Genomic DNA, 19,622 nt, shown 5'->3' with positions numbered 1-19,622 from the left:
GCAGGGAACTCAAGAGATCATGAAGTTCAATGTCTACTCTATAGGACAAGACACCTGGGTCCAGAGAGTTTGAGGGACTTTCTCAAGGCCACGCAACAGTGTTAGGGTTCATTTCTGCTGGCAGTCTCACACTCAGCCATTGACTGGAGGCAGGCAGGAAACATACACGAGTTGAAGGGGCCAAATTGAAGAAGAAAGAAGGAGGTTTGAGTCCTGTAGTAAGTTGAAAATCAAGTGCAATGATTAAGGGGGGAAGTCACTGATGAACTCCAGTTGATTGTTGCCATGTAGGAAAGGCTGATTTTTCTTTTCAAGATAAGACAAAAATTCTGCGTTTTATAGAAAATCTCCCAATTTATAAATGATAGCAAATAAAAAAAATCAAAACATGGATAGTCCAAATAACCTTTAACTATTGTCGTATGTCCATTCCTACTTCTCTGCCTGAGCTGGATTTCTCCCTGGAGAAAAGGAGTCTCCCTATGTATTTCACTCTGATGAAGATGCAGTGTGGAGTCTTCTCTGAGAGTCAGCAGATGGGATATATTTTCTGGGCAGGACGCCAGGGCTCTGTTCTTTGGTGGGAAATAGCCCTCCAATTTCTTGCCATACCCTGGAAACATTTATAAATGAGTCACTGAAATCCTCAACTTAATCTTCCTAACACATCCCAGGTGATTCAGACTATAAATGTGCACCAAATAAATGTGTCCCCAAATTAAAAGACACTTGGATGGTTGTGTTAATTGCTGTGTCGGCAGCAATGGTGACTATGTAAGAATGAGGGTGGGTGTTCGGACCTAAAAGAAATCTTGTAGCAAAGTGGGCCAATGAGTCCCGTGGTCTTACCTTAAACTCTGGATGTAGAGAGGTGGCCTGGAAGGGGTAGGCTGTCTGTAGTGGTCCCCCCCAAATCAGAGGATACTGGAAAAGAGGAATCATTGTGTTCTTAATTGCTTGGCTAATTTGTTGTCCTAGCCTTGGAGGGTGGGATCAAGATTCTGAGTTCTTTAGTGGTCACATAAAGTCTTTGGGGAGCAGGGCTGCCCAGAGACAGACATTATCCTCCTGATAGAATTGAAACCTAGATACACAGGAGCATCACTGGGGATGAATCAAAGGGGCTTAGAGAAAAGCGGCTGTCTCAAGTACAGAAAGAATGGGGACTTTGGAGTCAGGCAGACCCGGATTTGATTCTAGGCCCCAACAATTAACAAAAATCCTCAGTTCCACAATTTGGGGAAAATCACAATATTTGAATCCTCAGTTTTTCATCTAAAAAATTGTGATTAAAAAATGGGTTCTCGTTAGGATGGAATGACTTAATGAGGTAAAAAATGTACAGCAGTGCTTTGCACAGAGTAAATGCTAGATAAATGGTAGCTGGAGCTGCTACTAGCTTCTTTGAGTCGCAGCTTGTACATCTGTAAATGAAGGCAACCATTTTCTACTTTAAGGTGCTCAGAATTTAAGGACACAGTTCAAGGCACACTGCAGGTGGTTCAACTAATGTTATTTTCTTTCCCTTTATAGGTAGGGACTGGTAAATGCATTCATTGGAAGGTGCCAAGAAGTGCCATATCAAAAAACTCTGTCTTCAAAACTTTCTTTCTCTCCTGGGGCCATTTTCCTGCAGTTTAGCTTCTCCTCCTGTGTTTCCCAGAGGTGTTATCAGTAGGAGAGGGTCTGGACCCAGGAAGCACCTTGATTGACAGGCAAGTTGGAGCCAAGGGTCAGAAGTCAAATCCATTGGGATGGGTGGGTAGCACCATGGACAGAGTGCTTTCATGCCTCCTCCTGAGGCAAGAGTCCATTCTACGTCAAGTGGAGCCCATGAGGGAATGTGTTAGGTGATGGAGGAGTACAGGGATTCGGGTCTTCCTTCGCTCCTTAAGACCCACCAGACCCATTGTGCAATTATAGATGGTAAGTGCAGAAATCTGTCTAGGTCTGGGTTATGGCCGCTAGGATCAGAGAGAAAGAGCCTGACATTCAAGGTCTTGGTGTTGGACTTTTCTGCAGACAAGTGGCCCTTATCCTGGGACCAAAAGGAAATACTAAAGCTCTGCTGATGGCAGCTGGAGAATTAGAGTCTTTTTTTCCCCAACACTAATAAATTTTATTGTTTATAAAGCTGTTTTCTAAAAGTGGTCGAGTAAAGCTGAGGGTCGTGTCTGCGCAGAGCATGGTGGGGACCCACCCAGGAAGAGGGAGAGTCTTTATGTTTCAACGTCAGCCTCTTTGTCAAGATAAATTTAGCAACAGTCTAGTATACATTATTGGAGACACAAATGGACTAAAAGTTCTTTCCTGCCTTTGAGCCTTCGTATATGCCGTTCTTTTGGCCTAGAACACGCCCTTCTCCACATATTGTCATGATTGCCCCATTTTTCTCTTAAGGTCTCAGCTGTCACCTTCTTAGGGAGACTCTTCCTTATGCACTCCACTGGGCTTCTGTTTATTCTCTGCTTAGCATTTGTTTATTTTCTCTCTCACATTTATCAGAATTTGCAATTATTTATATTAGAGTCTTAAAAGCTCATCTTCTCTTGCCCACTACTGGGATGTAAGCTTAGTAGGGGCAAAGACCTAATCTATTTTGTTCCCCATGCCATCCCAAGATGCCGGGGTGCCTGACACATAGTGTTCACTCCGTAAATACTTGTTGGGTGAAGGAGTGAATAGGAGTCACACATCAGGATTCAAATCCCAGCTCTGCTACTTCTGCAGACAGACACATTTCTCTTTCCTGACTACTTTCCTCATCTGTAAAATGGGTACTATGATACCTGCCCAGATTTTCCCCCAGAGCCATTGTGGGAACCAAACGAGGTGGCTGATATGAAAACACCTTTCAGCGAAGCTATTTTGTTTCCTCTTTACTGTCCAGAACTGTGCCAAGAGGCCTCGTCTGGGGAAGTCTTCCTGTTGGCCTCTGCGGCTCTTGCCAACATCACCTTCTTTGACACAATGGCCTGTGAGATGCTTCTGCAGCTGAATGCCATCCGTGTCCTCCTGGAAGCCTGCAGCGACAAGCAGAGAGTGGACACGCCTTATACTCGGGACCAGGTGAGGCGCTCAGGAGGGGCCAAGCGCAGGACCTCTAATGGTGAAGATAGAGGTCAGGGCCTGGCTGTGCCTGGTTAGTCCTGTTAGCGTCCTTCTGCAGGAAGGTAAAGGGAAACGCTTTCAACATGCCGCTTGCCCTTTAGTGCATCTTCCTGAACTCACTCTCCACCTGCTTTCCCCATCCCAGGCCTTTCTCTATCTCTATTCATACCGTCTATCCCACGAGGCAGAGACATCACAGGAAGGTCTCTGGACCTTCGCTGAAAGCCTGTGCCCCACTCTTGTTGGTACCTGTCTGACACTGTATCCTGCAGTGAGTATCCTCCTTTCTCTGCCTCCGTAAAAACGGGGGGTTGGAGCACAGCCATGATCCTGGGCCTCGGCCTCTCTATCTATCTTAATGTTTCTGTATCTTTGAGCTCTACATAAAGTTTTGTTGGGGAAAAAAGATTTTACTGCTAAACATGTGTGAAAACATTGAGTGAGGGAGTTTTAAAGAGGCTTTGAGTTCTGAGGTTATGGCATTCTGTTCGGCTCCACCTCTGCCATACTCAGCCTCCCATTTTCTCACCAAAGGGTGGGGGTGGTAGATCAGGTGGGTTTTAGGTTTGTAAATTCTACCAGTTGCCTGCACTCTAAGTTATATGACCCCTAACTTCCAACCCAGCTAATCCCTGTCTGCATTTTAGCCTCCAATCCCTGCCTGTTCCGTCCAGCCTCATCACCTAGTAAAGTTGCCATAGCGTCACATTCCCGCTCCTGCCCCAGCCCCTGGAAAGCCTTCCCTGACAGCTCTAGCTCTCTGGGATGGTCTCCTGTTCTTGGAGGCCATACTTCGCAATGCAGTGTTGACTTCTCTTTCTTTTCTTTCTTTTTTTTTTTAAAGATTTTACTGGGGAATTGGGGAAGGGGCACAGCCAAGTTGTTGTCCTTCAATCTTAGCTGTGGAGGGCGCAGCAAGCTCAGCTCCAAGTCCATTCGCTAGCCGGCCGCCCATCAGCAGCTCACTGCCGCTCAGCTCAAGGTGTCGTGTTCAATCTTAGTTGCAGGTGGGCATAGCCCACCATCCCATGCGGGAGTCGAACCAGAAACCTTGTTGCTAAGAGCACACACTCTAATCACTGAGCCATCCTGCCACCTGTTGGCAGCTCAACGGCAGCTCAGCTCGGGCGCAGCTCACTGGCCCATGTGGGAATCGAACTGGTGACCCTGTTGCTCAGAGCTCACGCTCTTAACCACTTGAGCCACTTGGCCAGCCCCCGTGTTGACTTTTCTAATGATATTTATTCCTTCCTATTTATTTTATGTCAGTTTTTTTCTCTTTGAGGGCAAGGTCCTCGTTTATACTTCCCCAGGATTTCTTAAGGGTTCTAGCCCAGAGATGACTTCCATGGTGAAGTTCTCTAAATGCCTGTTTAGGGCATAAAAGGGAAGAAGCAGGATGGGACTTCATCAGTTCTTTCCTAACCTTAGAATCGCTCGCCATAGAAACTCCCATTCAGAGAGAATTTTCTAGTTCATAAGTATGTGTAGATGAGGGCTCTAATAATACTGTGAGGATGGTAATATTTGTTCCATTTAAGAGATAAGAGTATTGAGGCTCAAGAGGATGTCCCCCAAACCATAAGGTTGGCAAGTAGCTATCCAGAATTTAAATCCTGGGCTGACTTTGACTTTGGTCTTTGACTCTCCTCTGCTGCCATCTTTGAAAATGAAGTGAAGATACAGTAGCTGTGGGGTCAGAGAGACTGAGCGTTGATCCTGCCCAGACTATTTATTCACTGAGTGATTTTGGGCAAGTCACAGCCTCTTTGTTGTTGGTGTTCTCATCTAGTAACTGGGACATGAATGTCTACCTCGCAGGATGAGTGAGAATGAGTGAGAATGAGTGGGGTAACATATGTAAAGGACCCGATACAATCCTTAGTCCCTATTAAGTCTTTAATAAATGATGAATCTTATTTTTGAAACTTGATGCTCTAAGGAAGAGCAAGAATAGTGAATTATACAAAGTCCTCAGCTTGGCCTCCCAAGCCATGCATAATGTTGTTCCTGACTTCCTTTGTAGCCTAATCTCTCATTTCTAAGACTTGGACAAGCGCCCCCATAGAGACAAGGTATGACAGTACAGATGGATAAAGAGTGATGGCCCAGCCATGGCCCACTTGGTGTCTGAGGGGAACACCAATGTCGATCGCAGCCACAGCCCTTGGCTATGAGGCATGGGATTAGAGGGTCCACCTTGCTTCTGCCCTCTCTTCTTTAGACACTTCGGTTGCTGGCTCTCTCATCTATCTGGTGTGATTTTAGGTCTCTTCCCCTTCAGGTTCCTCTCCTGTGACCAATTCTGGCCATTTCACAGAAGATCCAGTAGTGAAACAGTAAGAACAGGACTTTTGGGGTCAGATGACCTTGGGTTCAAAGCTTCTCTTCTATTAATAATCCTGTAACTTTGGACAATTCACTCCAAGCCTCACTTTTTCTCATCTGTGAATGGAGTTGAGTAATAAATACTTCACAAAGTTGAAAGTAAGAATTAAATAAATGAATGAATATAATTTCTTGGTACAGTTCCTGGCACAAAGAAACTATTAAATAAATGGAAGCCCCTGTCGATGTTATTATTACTTCTGGCCTTTGAATGTGTGGCACACAGACCTGAGTGGGGAACCTCTGAAGTGGGATGTCCTTATCTGTTAAATGGGCGTATGGTGTCTTCCAGCTCAGGCATCCTCTGTGCTCTACACACAGAGATACTTTTGTCATCATGAGGAGTGACTGGGCCCTTTTGAAACCCCATTGTGTCCTAGGAAGGAAGGGGCTTGAGGTGGGAAAGAAATGTGGTCAAGTTCTATGCAGATGGCAACTCTTTTTGAATCTGGAATCAGGAGTTTTCCTGCCTCACCCCCCAACCACCCCTTCCCCCCAACCCCATCTGTCCCATCCCTCTTCTTCCCTCTCCCCCCTACCCTTCAAGCCTGAGCCAGGCACCTCTCCTACCGTCCTCAGGATGGCTTCACCTTCTGCCCTGACTCAGAGCAACCACTTAGCTAGTGAGAGTGCACCCATTAAAGAAACAAATGGCTCTTTCCTGTGGCAGAGGGAGAATTAAGGTGATCAGAGAGCTCTCTGTAATGAAGACAAAGAAGATGAATTAGACTCTGAAGTGCTCACCACCCCCTGAAACACTTAGGAGATTAAATGCCCGTAAAGCTTCCAGTAATGCATCTGCCAATGACGCCAGTGCTGTGTGGAGCCTCTTGGTCTTGGAGCTATACTTGGTCCATCTCTGTTTGGACATCTCAGTGAGAACCTCTCCATCTTCTCAGCAAGCTGAGTCCACTTAATTTTTCCAGCGGCGGCCTCGATGGCCATGCCTATCCTGTACTCAATCCTGGGGTATGAACGGGAGTGAGGGCAGCATTGGGCCCCGGCTCTTTCTTGCCCCTCTGCTAATCTGGGGAGCTGATGTGATCACACACTCAGAACTCCCTGCTGCTGACCTGACTGTGTGGCCTGCATTTTCATCCCCCAGAGGTATTTTTTAGGGGTCGTGCTACCCAGGGGATCCAGCTACAGGTGTGACGTGGGCAGTGGGAAAGGGACTGCCTCGTGCCGGCTCACCTCTGCCCTGCCCATCAAGCAGTGACCACCTAGGGTGAAAGGGACCCTGCTATCTTGTCTAACCTACAACCTAGACTTTTACTGAGCACGACATTTTTGTGGCCTTCAGAAATGTATTGCTTTCATAGAGGTAGAAGGTGCTGGTATACACTTCCCATGATAACACATCATTGGCTTGGCATTTTAGAAAGTCCAGGTTTTGTAGCATTTCTGAGACTTCACTGTGAATACCATTTTAGGAGTCCTTTTATCAGAAATGTCAGTTACTAGGGGTTATAATTTTGACTCACATTGCAAAAGTCCTCTATAATTTATAAAATCCTATCATATACATATGACCTATATGACATAGTGGAAACAGCACAGGCTTTGGGTTTGGGCAGACATGAGTTCAAATCCCAGATCTGCCATTTTCTGGCTGTGTGACTTTAGACAAATCACTTAACCACTCTAAGTCACAATTTTCTCATCTGTGTACTGGGGATAATAGTATTTTTCCCCTCCTTGTGTCATTATGATGCTCATAAAGTAGTTAGAACCAAAGTGGATACTCAAACATAAACAGGGCAAGGGTCTCAGATAGAACCAGGGATTGGGATGGGTCTGAGACAGGAAATGTCAGCTTTGGGACAGGCCAGGAAATGTAGTTAATGTGGCGGTGAGTGTAGCGTGGTTTGAGTTAACATGTGGTGTGTATTGTTTCATTTGTGTGTGGGTATATGCAAGTTGTTTGTGTATGTGTGTGTGTGTGTGTATGTGTGTGTTTGGGGGGCTGGGGTGACATAGATTATCAGCTACTTAAAGTAGTAGACCATTTATTTGCATATTAATCCATATGCATATATATGTTTCCGGAGAGGCTCGAGGAAGCCAGCATTATAACACCCAGTCCTTGTTTGGTCCAGAAATCCCTCCCTACAAAGCCAAGGGAGACCAAACACAGAGAACATGGTCTGGCATGTTTATGCTATCTAAACTGTGAGGCTCACAGCCTCGCTGCAACTCCCGGGGACAGGCCTCTGGCCTAGGTTTCCAACAGCATGGGATCTATATCCAAGAAAGTTTTGTGGCCTTTGTGGCTCTCACTCCTAAGCCCAAATCTCTGCCCTCCAGTCTTGCCCCTTTGGTAGCGAGGAGGGAAAGTGGGGCCCATTGGTGAGAAGACCTGAGTACCAGAAAGGAGAAGTGATGGGTTTGTCTCAGGGCCTAAGCAGGTGCCCTCCTGGTCTCCACTCCTGCCCAGCTGTCTCAGCGCCTGGGGCCCCCTCACCATGTCTAATGGAGGGAGAGAGAGGCTCACCGAGAGAGAGAGAGACTCGCTGAGAGAGAGGAAGGGAAGCAGAGGGTGTTCTCCTAGACCCTCTTGCCTGACTGGTCATGGGGAGAAAGTATGTTCAGAGAGAGCACACCCTTCCTTCACACCAATGTCCTTGTCTTCATTCTTTCTGCTCATTGGTGGAGAAAGGGATGTGGCGGGGAAGATGGAAGGACAGGGAGAAGCATTGGGCTTCCCCTGGAGACTAAAAGGGATTTTGCTGGCTGGTTTCAGGGCTGCAGTTGACAGGGTTGCTACAGTTTTAAAAGTATTAACACAGTGATAATAGGAATCTAAATATTCCATCTAGCAATTAAAAAGTAATTCTAATTACAGTCATATGAACTGTTGGACTTTTTGTCCTAATTACTGTATGGCATAAAAGTAATTAATCATAACTTGTCACTAATAGGTGTTGGATTTTCTGCGTTGTAAGTTCTATTAGATCCGAGCACGTGGCTCTATTTGGGTTTCCCGGGTAATTCTCATTCATGTTGTTCTGCAGTGTGGTCTTCAGTGTTGGTTTACACATAGCACGTGAAAGGGACAGAGGTAGAGTCAGCGTGTGATCACAAGCAGACATTGTTAAGGATGTGAGACAAGCCTGGTTCATGTCTTAGGATCCGTTGTGGACAAGTGTTCCCAGAGTCCTTGCCCTGGGCCAGCACGGGGCCAACCCTTTCCTCTGCATATGTGCTGATATCAAAAAGCTTTGCCAACCTCCTTCTTACCACACAGGGCCATTTCTTCTTGAACCAGTGACACGGGAGGTCCCCTGCTATTCTGGTACAATTTGCTATTCGCCTCAATGTTCTTAAGGCTGCCAGTCTTTGGGATGCCAAAGGGAAAATGGTTTCAAAATACCACAGAAGGTAATGAGCACAGCGTTGGTCGGGTTCTCTGCTGAGAAGGGTTTCTCCTGCTCTGGGAGTTTGCCTTCCTTTGGGAATGATCTCACGTTGACAGCACATGTGGGAACGCTGGGTGCTGTATTGGTTAGTCCTCCTTGACACAGTCTTTCAAGGTCTGGGTATTTTCAGGCTCTGTTTCCTTCAGGCAAGTTATACTCATTTTATCTACAAATGTCCTGGGTGCTTGACAAAACATGAACTTGTTTAATGCTTGTAACAGACTTAGGAATTATCTCCTATTGATCTTCTGTGGTAGCCCAAATAACGCACCCACCCCCAAAGATAGCCACATCCTAATCCCACAAACCTTTGAATATGCTACCTTACCTGGCCAAAGGGATTTTGTGGATATGATTAAGTTAAGGATCTTGATATAGAAAGATTATCCGGGATTGTCCACGTGGGTCCAGTGTAACCACAAGTGTTCTTATAAGGAGTCAGGAGGGTCAGTGTCAGAGACTGAGATGTGACCGAGAAAGCTGAGATCAGAGTGATGTGGTGCCAAGAACCAAGTAATGCAAGCAGCCTCTAGAAACTGGAAGATAAAGGGATGTGTGGATTTTCCCTAGAGCCTCCAGGAAGAATGTAGCTCTGTCAACCCCTGGAGGTGTGCTCCAAAAGGCCCACTTTGGACTTCTGACCTCCAGAATTGCAAGATAAAATTGTGTTGTTTTAAGCCACTAAGGTTTTGGTAATTTGTTATAGTAGCAATAGAAATCTAATACACCTGCATGAACCAAGGCACAGAAAGGTTAAGTAACACGGCCGAGAGCATATGGAAAATAAAGGATTGAGCCAAGACTTGAAACTAGGCTGATCCATGCGCTTAGACCCTACAACACACTGCCTGTCACCTGGGGCCTCTCTCAAAGCTGATATTCTCTCTATTCACCAAATAACTGCAGAGGGAGCAGTGCCTTTTCACTGAGGAGGAATGAGACTTAATTGAAAATCATCAGACAGGACCGAATTAGCCTGGGCTGGAGGAGAACTCTCTGCCTAGCCTCTTTACACAGTCCCCTGATAGCATTGCTATCTTATATCCAATGAGGTAAACCAGTTGTCCCGAAAATCCTAGCCCTGGACGTGAGTGCAAGAAGAAACTCTTTCTCTCTACATCATGGTGCATACAAGGATGTTTCAAAAGGGGGACTGGAAGCAGGGCATAATTGGCATTTATTCAAATCGTGCTTAATTGAATGCTTCACCTGCAACTCAGAAAACCGCATGGGGTACAGTCTCTGTAAAGAGGAAGTAATTTTCATTAACAGGATCTAAATTAGTTTGACACAAAGACCTACCTGGGCTTGTGACACAGCTAATAATTGCTGTGTAATGAACCTGATGCTTTAGACAAAGCTTTCTTTTTCCTTTTTCCTTTTGTCGTTCCTTCCTCCCTCCCTCCCTTCCTCTCTTCTTTCCCCTTTGGATCTGCATATCAAACAAGGATCTTTTCAGAAAGGCCAGACTGGTGATGGTTGGGTGGTAGCAGTCACTGTGTGATGGGAGCAGAGGCCATGCTCCCCGCTACTGCTACCAGCCCAGAGGAAGCCAAACGAACTGTAATCTGAGATGGACTTGGCCTTGTGTCTTTTTTCTCATAAGACTTTGCCCTCTATGCCTCTTGGGGACCCTTCTATTTTTTAATTGCATCATCAACCAATATTTTTCCTCAAACTCTGTCTACTCAGCCCTCAAACACTCACCATCTTAAAGGGGGTGGGGAAGGATTCCAAGGACTAACCCTCATTTAGTTCCATTGTCTCTCTAAAATAAAAATAGGAGCTTGTCCTTCCCTTCATAAAACATCTGGTGAAGCAGACTTGCCTTCGGGATAAAGCTTTTTGGGTATTGTCCTGTCCCTCCACTGGCAGTCCACCCATCATGCCTACCCAGCCAAGTCCCTGCCCAGGTCTGAGCTGGAGGGGGATGCCACTCACAGATGTCACAGAGCCTAAGATGCAGAGTCCTTTTCAACATGTGTGTAGTGGGGAACAGGGGAGATAGAGATTTTTATTAATATGGCAAACTTTCTGCTTAAAAGATTTCTTACATGGATTTATCATTCAGAGGGATGCACCAATATTGAACCAATTACAATCTAGCTAATACTCTTTCTTAGTAAGCATCACATTACTATCCAGTAATTATCTAGTTTCAGAATTTAAGCTGCCTGAACTGTCCTCAGGAGGCTGTCAGCTGCCATCTCAGAGGTGGAGGTATGGCCTCCAGTTAATTGTGCCACAAGCCTTGAAGAAACCTTGAAGAGAGATAGGTCTGCACCAATGAGAAGTGTTTTTTATTTTATTTTACTAATTTATATTAATTACCATGTGAGAGTGCTGTCTGCTTCTATGGAAGTGGGTGGGTTTTCGTTTTGCTGGCTAGGTCGGGAGTACCGTCATGGGTAGTATCTGAGCTAACAGGTGCCCAGTTTCCAACATTTTCCAGTGGTGTTTTGGCAGCCTGTACAGTTTGGGGTCTGCGGTAGGTCCCTTGATGGCCCATTCCTTAACCCAGTTTTGTGCTCTGAGTCCTCTCTGCAACCTTGAGTAGGTCAAGGGGTGAGGATGGGGTGGGCTGTTGGCTGCCCTGCCCATGAGGTTGTAACCAAGGCTCACTGTTCACCTCGTGTCAGCATCCCTTTACTGCAGGCAGAGCCCTTCCATGATGACCAACAAGCAAGGCTTGGAGGCCATAGTCTTGTAAAGTGTAGCTGGGCGTGAACTTTCTCATCAGATTCCACAAAATACCTGATGCTTGGGGTATAATGCTGCCCTTCTATCTTACTCATGTTCTCTAACTTGACCTTAGTCTCCGTTAATTTCAGGTTCAAAGTAGGTGGGATTTGGTATCAAGGCAAAAAGCCAGGATGGAGGGAACCTAACCCAGGGCAGGGGCTAGCCAGGAATTTTCCCGTCTGTCTGCATTTCAGGGCCGGGGGCCAGAGGGACCCTTCTGAAAAATGACAGGGCCCCCATCTTCACTCATGTGACACTGTTCTTTCCAGTGGAATCCTGGGGTCCATTCCAGGGCTATGTGTTGATGAATAGGCATCAAGTCACTGGGGAAACACATCTGGGTGGCAGGAGCCCATGAGGATGAAAGAAAAAATACTATGGAAGGATAGGCCAAGTGGACAGTAAGGAGTCACAGGCTAAAAGGAAGCTTTGTAGCCCCTGGCTCAGCTGTCTGTAGAGATCACCTTTTGGCTCAGGGGTGCCCACTTTCTTAGCTTCTCAATTCTCTTTTCCAGATTGTGACCATCTTGGCCAACATGTCTGTCCTAGAGCAGTGTGCCTCTGACATCATTCAGGAGAATGGTATGTATTTCCAGCAGTGTGCATGCGGTATGGGTTATGTGGCTGCACAGTACCCTGTGCCTTTGTGTTTGTGTGAAGGCCTGTGTGGAGATACGTACACTTGTGGGTCTCCACAATTGCACAACTGGGCCAATATGTAAATGTTTGCTTGCCTTCATGGGGCTTTAATTCTACTGGGAGACAGACAGTGAACAAGAAGATAGGAAAGGTCAGATGGTGATAATGTGTGCAGAAAATAAAGCAGGGAGGAGGGTAAGGTAGACCCAAGGTAGGCGGGGGTGGGCCGGGCACAGCTTCTGCCCTGTACTTACTTGCTAAAGTAACAGTGTAACTTGTGATCGTCCAGAGGTGTGTAGTAGGCTAGGGGTGTGTGTGGGGGGGTGGCAGTAGCTGTTTTTACTAAGGTGGTGAAGGGAAGACAGGGATTTCATTATGATCCAAAAAGCAAAAATCTGTTCCTACAATAGATGCATTCCAACTTTAAGTCATTTCTGTCCTATTGGGTTTGGCCTCAGTAGAAAGTGCCTGAGGAGTGAGGGATCAGGTCAGGGCAAACTGCGCCCCTCGACCCCTCACCTGAGAGCATCTCTTTCCCACTTGCTCACCTGCTCCTACCTTGTGAACCAAGGTCCAGGTTTCGTTCACCTGAAGCTGATCTAAGCAGTTCCGGCTGGAGGACAGGCCAGTCAGTCACCTTGCAGTGGGAACAGAGTGGCGAGGGCTTCCTGTGACTGGAAAATAAGGGAGCAATTAGCAACCGGTTGGAAACCAGAGATGCTAATGAGGATGAGTGAGCCAGGAGCCCAGGCCAGCTGCCTCTGCTCTTGTTAAACCCTCTTCTGCCAGGCTGCCCTGCTGTTTTAACAAACATTCACATTTCCCATCCCCCATTGCTCTATTACTAATTGAGAGACATCATTTTGTGTTCATTCCATGTGATTGAGCTAATAATGAAAAACTTTCCTGAGCCAGCTGAGGCTGGGAGTCTGGGGGGGAGGGAGGGGAGTGTCATTTGTGGTCCGTTACTTCAACACTTGGAGCCTTAAGTTCAAGTGATCAGCGGAAGTGGGTCTCCAGAGGCCTATGGATTTGGGACTGGAATATCTGGCATCTGTAGAGGGTTTTGTGGTTTGCAAGGTGTTATTGAAAAACTCATTCAGCCAACAGTTGTTGAGACCAACTATGTGCCTAACATTGTGCTAAACAAGTGAACACAGAGGTAAATAAATCCTTGCCTTTGTCCTAGTGGGTCTCAGGAGAGCCCAACTTGACAAAAGTGATAACGTGACAAAAGTGTGACATCTATAATAAAATAATGCAGGAGGGAGAGAATAGCACAGAGGTTGAGACCATGAAAACTGAAAACAGACTCTGGGCTTGAGTCCTGGCTCTGCTATTTACTAGCTACATGACCTCTGTTTTTGCATCTGCAAAATGGGAACAGTAGTAATACCAACTCTTAGAGATGATGTGAGGATTCATAGAGTGTTAGAAGAGTGTCTAGCACAGAATGAGCATTGTGCTAAGTGTATCTGCTCTTTCAGGTAACAGTGACAGCCTCACATCACTCAACTGAAGAGAGTTTGATAAACTATTTACCGAAGTGGGGCAGGATTTGAGGGGTTAGCAATGGTGGTGACAAAACCAGGGGCTACAGGGAGGCAGCTGGCCTCCTGGGCTGGACAGGGCAAGTCGGGGCTTTGGAAGGCTATCCTCTTACCAGGAAGCATGAGACTGATCTGCCTTGCCCTGCAGCCTTTTTTGTCTCTGTCCTGCCTTGAATCGAGTGTGCATGTTAGTGATGGGTTCTGGTTGAAGGGGGCCATACTGGGAGGTCAGAGGCTCTGGCCATTGGTCATCCTCATGCTGGGAGGCAGGACAGGGCAGCCCAAGCTCTTACTTGGAATTCCATTGGCATCAATATCCCCCTTTCAGCTAGTTTTGCTTCTCCCTGAAGGGCTGGGGCTGAGTTAGAGAGAATGTTGGGGTGGGAACATGATGTTGGGGGCTGGTCTCCAAAGCTGTAACCCCCTAAAACTCTCAGGCAACTTTTCTGGCATTGAGCCTGGCCAGAAATTCGGAAACACTTTCTGGATTTTTCTAGGCAGCCCCAATTTCATAGCATCACATCTTAAAAAATACATATGTAAAGAAAATTTTGTCTTTATACATCTGTAAGACCTCACATGAATACATTCACATTCATTCATTTGATAGTCTTTCAACAAATATTTGAGCTAATTGCTATTCTGGATACTTTAGACATATGCATGCAGGAAATGGACAAAAATTCTTGCCCTGTGGAACTTACCTGCTGGTATATAAGAAATTATTCTGTTTCAGATTCCAGGTACAAAGCTGAGGTTGGGAAAATGGCTTCTCTATGAGAACATTAACCAGGATGAGTTAACAAAATATCTTAAGCTTGTGGCACTTTCTAAAGTTGTCATTTTGGTTCCGCCTGTTCACGTCCCCACAGGCCATAACATGTATTATCACGGAACATTAACAGCCATGACATTGTCTTAGGGACATTGTGGACATAGGGAGCCTGAAGACCATGTTCCATTCAGTGGCAGGGAGAAGATGTAGGTGAGAAGCACCTTGCCCCAAGGTTAAAGTATGTGATGGCAGAGTTAATAGGGACTAAGAAAGGCAGGGTCTGCAGAGTCCTTTGAGCTTGAGAGGGGAGAAATGGGGCACTTACAGAGCTCACCAGAGAGAGAAATGGCTTCTCCCCAGGGCTGAATAGCTTTATGGCCGTAACTAAGTAACTCACAGCCCCTGCGCATGAGAATCCAGAAGAATCAGAAATTGCATCTGGTTCAAGGAAGATTCAGTCATTTGTCTGGGGAGCTGTACAGGAGCTGACTCCTGCGTGAATTTGGGGAATCACCTCCTCTCTCCAGACCTCAGATGCTCACCTGAGAAATGAGGGAGGGAGGGAGGGGCTGGATAGAACTCCAAGGGCCCTTCCTGCTCCATGGTCTAAGTTAGAGGCTGCAAGCTGAGATGCTGAAGGACCTAGATAAGCAATTGAAATGGACCATGTGGTCTCAACAAGGACTGGATCCATCTCATTTAAAAGAGTAAGCTTATAATAAGCTTTAGTAAATTGTTGTTGTGCATAAGTGTGGGCCCAGTGTTGTCAGAGCTGGTTGGTCATTTTTTAGAAGCTGGAAATCTGGATTTTTATAGAAATCTCCCAATTTTCATGTTAGGGAAAAAAATTAATACAATTTTTTAGACACTGTATGGAGCAACAAAACAAAGCAAAATATATCTGTGGGCCATGTCTGGTTTAAGTCCCAAACTGGCAAGTGCCACTGGGTATGGGAAAAGGGGCCTGAGGCCGGGGCGGCTAGGGAATACTTCCCGTAGAAGATGGACTTTTACTCCCTGCAGGATAGGAACTACTAAGATGGAGAGTGAGAGGGAAAATGACATCTCCTGCAGAAAGAATTAGGTGGGCAAAGGCATGAGATGGCGGTGAAAGTGGGTGTGGATTTGCCAGACACTCAGAAGACAGGTGGGGTCTCAGGGGAGAGTGGAGAGGCTTCTCAACCGACCGAATTCAGGCCTACATATCTCAACTCTTCCAGGCTCCTCTAGTGTTTTCACCCACTCTAAAACAGTTGATCTATTGCTCATCCAGCCTAGGTTTGGGTCACCTCCCACCGGGGGGACCCATCACTTCTGGGCCTGACTCAGAGGCAGCTGGCATCAGAGGTAAAGAGGTGATCGAGGGAAACCGGGTTATCTGGGTTCTGATACTCACTCCCCAACTCCTAGCTGCATGACCCTGGAAAAGGTACTTCACTTCTCTCTGGGCCCCAAAGTGAATTATAGTAGTACCTAGTTCATGAGGTGACTGGGTTAGGGAATCAGGCATTTACTGTGCATTTAGCACAGTGCCAGGCACATAGCAAAAGCTCAGTAATAGCATTAAGAAAATAACAAGGGATGTCCTCCAGATGTCCCTTCCAAGTATAGTGACTTGGTACGTGGAATCAGAGACACCCCCAGGGTGGGAGGAGTAGGAAAGGTGGCCTTGTCTAGTTTCTTCCTGTGGTTGAGATCCCCCTAAGTCATTCTGACTTTTATTTGAGCCTACAGCCATCCATCCAACTGACCCCAAGGGAAAGGTTCCCCACTGGGGCAGCTACCAACTGTCCATCTTTTTCCACGCAGGGGTCCAGCTTATCATGGGCATGCTGTCTGAGAAGCCAAGGTCTGGGACCCCTGCTGAGGTGGCAGCCTGTGAGCGAGTCCAGCAGAAGGCGGCAGTGACCTTGGCCCGTCTCAGCCGAGACCCAGATGTAGCACGGGAGGCCGTGCGGCTGAGCTGTAAGTGGTGCTGGCTGTGGGGAGTGGAGTGGGGGGCTTAGAGTTGGGAACGGCCCAGATGTCGTGGAGGTGACAGAGGACTTAAAGCAAGGGCTAAGTGGGGGAAGCCCCACGCTCTGGGTGCTGGGAAATGCTAGGATGGAGGCCCAGGGTGCAGCCCCTAGTCTAGTTTATAACCTGGAGCTGAAGCAAGAGAGTGGAAGGGCCTAGAGGAGTTTAAGTTGGCTCGAATGGTGACCACCTGCAGACTTCCTGTTAATTATAACCCCATTCTTTCATTCACTCATTCATTTCCTCATTCATTCATTCATTCATTCTGTTCTTTGCTTACTCATTCATTTACTCATTTGTTCATTTACTCATTAATTCATCCTTTTGCTTATTTATTCATTAATGTGTTCATTATTTCATTTATTCACCATTAACTCATTTATTAATTCACTCATGAAATGACTCATTCATTTAGCTAGTCACTTATTTACCCAACAAATGTTTTCAGCTCACCCACTATATGCTAGTCTCAGTTCTGAGTGCTAAGCACATAACACCAACTAAAACACTGTCCTGGCCACAGGGCCTTCAACCCTAATGAGGTAGCAGATATGGAAAGAAACATTTGCACTTGAATATCATAGAGCGATGCTCAAAGGATGTCCATATCAAATTTAGTGCACAGGTGAAGTAGCCTACATTTATCTGGGTGGTTCAAAGAATATTTTAGCAAGGAGGTGAGTGTTCAGCTGTGGCTTGAGGAGTTACCGTATTCTGGTGTGAAGGCCGAGAAAGGGCGTTTCAGGTAGAGGCACGAGAATAGGCTTGGCAGTGTCACCTATCATCCAGGTACAAGGACAGCAAGAGGTGACCTGGGGGCAGCAGAGGGTTCCAGCTTCATAAAAACTTTATTGGGGATAAACATACAAAAGGTGTCTGCACACCTTTTATTACTATCTTATTATGAGTTGTGTGGGGTTTTTTTTTTTTTGAGTTTGAAAAAGTCAATTTACATTCAAAAGCAAAGTCATTTATTTAAATTTCCTCTGTAAAGGCCTAGGAAACATTAACCTATGCAATCTGTAGTTTCCTGTAGTTTTAGCTGGAATATATTTTCTGATTGATAGGCAATTGGAAAAAAAGAAGAGGTCCTGGGATGTTCCACAGATAAGGATGTAAATATTAAACGTAGCTCTGGTACAATCAGAAGTCCCTGCACAGAAGTATCTCTCTCTCAGACAGACCTGCACTACCTTCTGAAGTTTTAACTGAATTCAGCCCTGGACAGTATTCTGGCTCTTAGGGGTTGATTTAGATGCTGCAGCTCATCCTGGCCCTGACCAGGGTCTGTTCACACCTGAGGGAGCAGAAAGTTCTCACCACAAACTCCTCCAGCAGGGGTCAGCCTATTGGCGGACTGACAGAGACCCTGGGAGTCACCTGCTTCCATAGGTCTCCATGCAGAGAGCTGTGTGAGAGAGAGGGGACACCCCTGGCTTAGGCCTGGCCTGGATGGTCCCCATGCAGGGCTTGAGGTTCCCCGTGTGTCTCACACAGGCATGTCCCGTCTCATTGAGCTCTGCCGATCGCCCTCCGAGAGGAACAGCAGTGACGCGGTGCTCGTGGCCTGCCTGGTGAGTTCCCAGTCTCCCCCAGATTTCTCCCTGGGCTTTGGGGGTTGCAGACCAGGAGTCAGGAGAGCTGGCTATGCCAAGGTTGGCTTGGGTAAGCCATGCCATTTCTCTGGGTTTCAGCTTTTCTAGGTAAAATGGTGATAAGAGTAATATTTGTTTCACTTAATTCATAAAATTGTGAAGGAAATACACGAGATCATGTATGTGAGAGATGGGGGACTGGGGAATCCCCATCACCACACTTAGTAACCATGAACCTTTGAGATGCTAGGAAATCTTAACAGCGACCAAGACCAGAATGGTTGGCCCGCGGCATGCTGGGTGGTGTTAGTGAGGGCAAGGTGCTGGCAGCATGTGGGAGCGAGGGTGTGGATGTCTCTTGCCGGTTCCAAACTGCACATAGTGAGAAAAGTCTCTGTTCGTCCTTGGACAGAGGCCCTCTGCTGGTGTACTTTCAGCTTTGCAGTTCCTTTCTTTTTTTGTGGAATAAGACTGGAGGCAAAAGGACAGGACACAGAGTTTTATTCAGCCAGCTACCAGGATCTTCACCCTGATTCAAGCAAGTGAATTCTGGGAGGTCCCTGTCTTCTCCTTGATGCCTGTGTCACTCATTAATTTATCTAGCAGCACCGGATGGGGAATGCATGCTTTGTCTCTGTACTCCTTCCTGCCGGGGCTGTAACGAATCCCAAAGCAGAGCAGTGTCCAGCTGGAAGCCATTGTATAAACAGGCCATTTCATTGCTAGAAGGGAGTGCCAGATCCTTGACTGGTCCTCAGAGGGTGCAAGGGAGAAGCGATGGATCTGGAGGGTCCTCCCAGCTGTTTCACAGTAAAGCCCCCTGTCTTTTTTAAACTGAGCTCATCTCATTTCTGGGAGCTTCTGATGGGCATCGTATGGTGATAGAAACAGCAGGGCATTCAAGTCAGACACACCTGTCTTGGTTTTGCCATTCATGAGCTGTGTGACATTAGGTAGGTTTCCAAGTGTTATCGATTTTATTTAATAAATATTTACTGAGTGATTCTGTGTACCATGCACTCTTCCAGGCTATGGGGATATTGCTGGGGGTGGGGGAGAGACAAAAAGCTCTGCTCTCGTGGGGCTTTTATTCTGGTATGTGCAGAACAACCTTAACCTTTCTGGGGCCTCTGGTGATCTGGTGAAGCTTATGAACCCCTTCTCAAAATAATGTTTTGTTTTTTGTTTGATTTGTTTTTGAGTTATCACTTGCATTTTTTTTTAAATTTTATTGGGGAACAGTGTGTTTTTCCTGGATGCATCAGCTCCAAGTCAGGTAGTTGTTTCAATTTAGTTGAGGAGGGTGCAGCTCACTGGCCCATGTGGGAATCGAACTGGCAACCCTGGTGTTATGAGCAGTGCACTCTAACCACCTGAGCCAACCGGC

The 19,622-nt window shown here is 46.5% G+C and overlaps 1 protein-coding gene across 1 annotated transcript in view; it reads left to right on the top strand.

Annotated features, from left to right (window-relative positions):
- INSC (INSC spindle orientation adaptor protein) overlaps positions 1–19,622 on the top strand; it is a 120,026-nt gene that overhangs the window by 94,274 nt on the left and 6,130 nt on the right. Inside the window, exons 9-12 of the mRNA XM_019652533.1 lie at positions 2,891–3,069; positions 12,176–12,242; positions 16,434–16,589; positions 18,138–18,214. Coding sequence (XP_019508078.1) covers positions 2,891–3,069; positions 12,176–12,242; positions 16,434–16,589; positions 18,138–18,214 — 479 coding nt within the window. The remainder of the gene's footprint in view (positions 1–2,890; positions 3,070–12,175; positions 12,243–16,433; positions 16,590–18,137; positions 18,215–19,622) is intronic.

This window comes from Hipposideros armiger, unplaced genomic scaffold (assembly GCF_001890085.2).
Source record: "Hipposideros armiger isolate ML-2016 unplaced genomic scaffold, ASM189008v1 scaffold_181, whole genome shotgun sequence".
In the NCBI taxonomy this organism is placed as follows: Eukaryota; Metazoa; Chordata; class Mammalia; order Chiroptera; family Hipposideridae; genus Hipposideros; species Hipposideros armiger.
The sequence above is the reverse complement of the archived record's forward strand: the minus strand, read 5'-3'. Positions and strand labels throughout refer to the sequence as shown.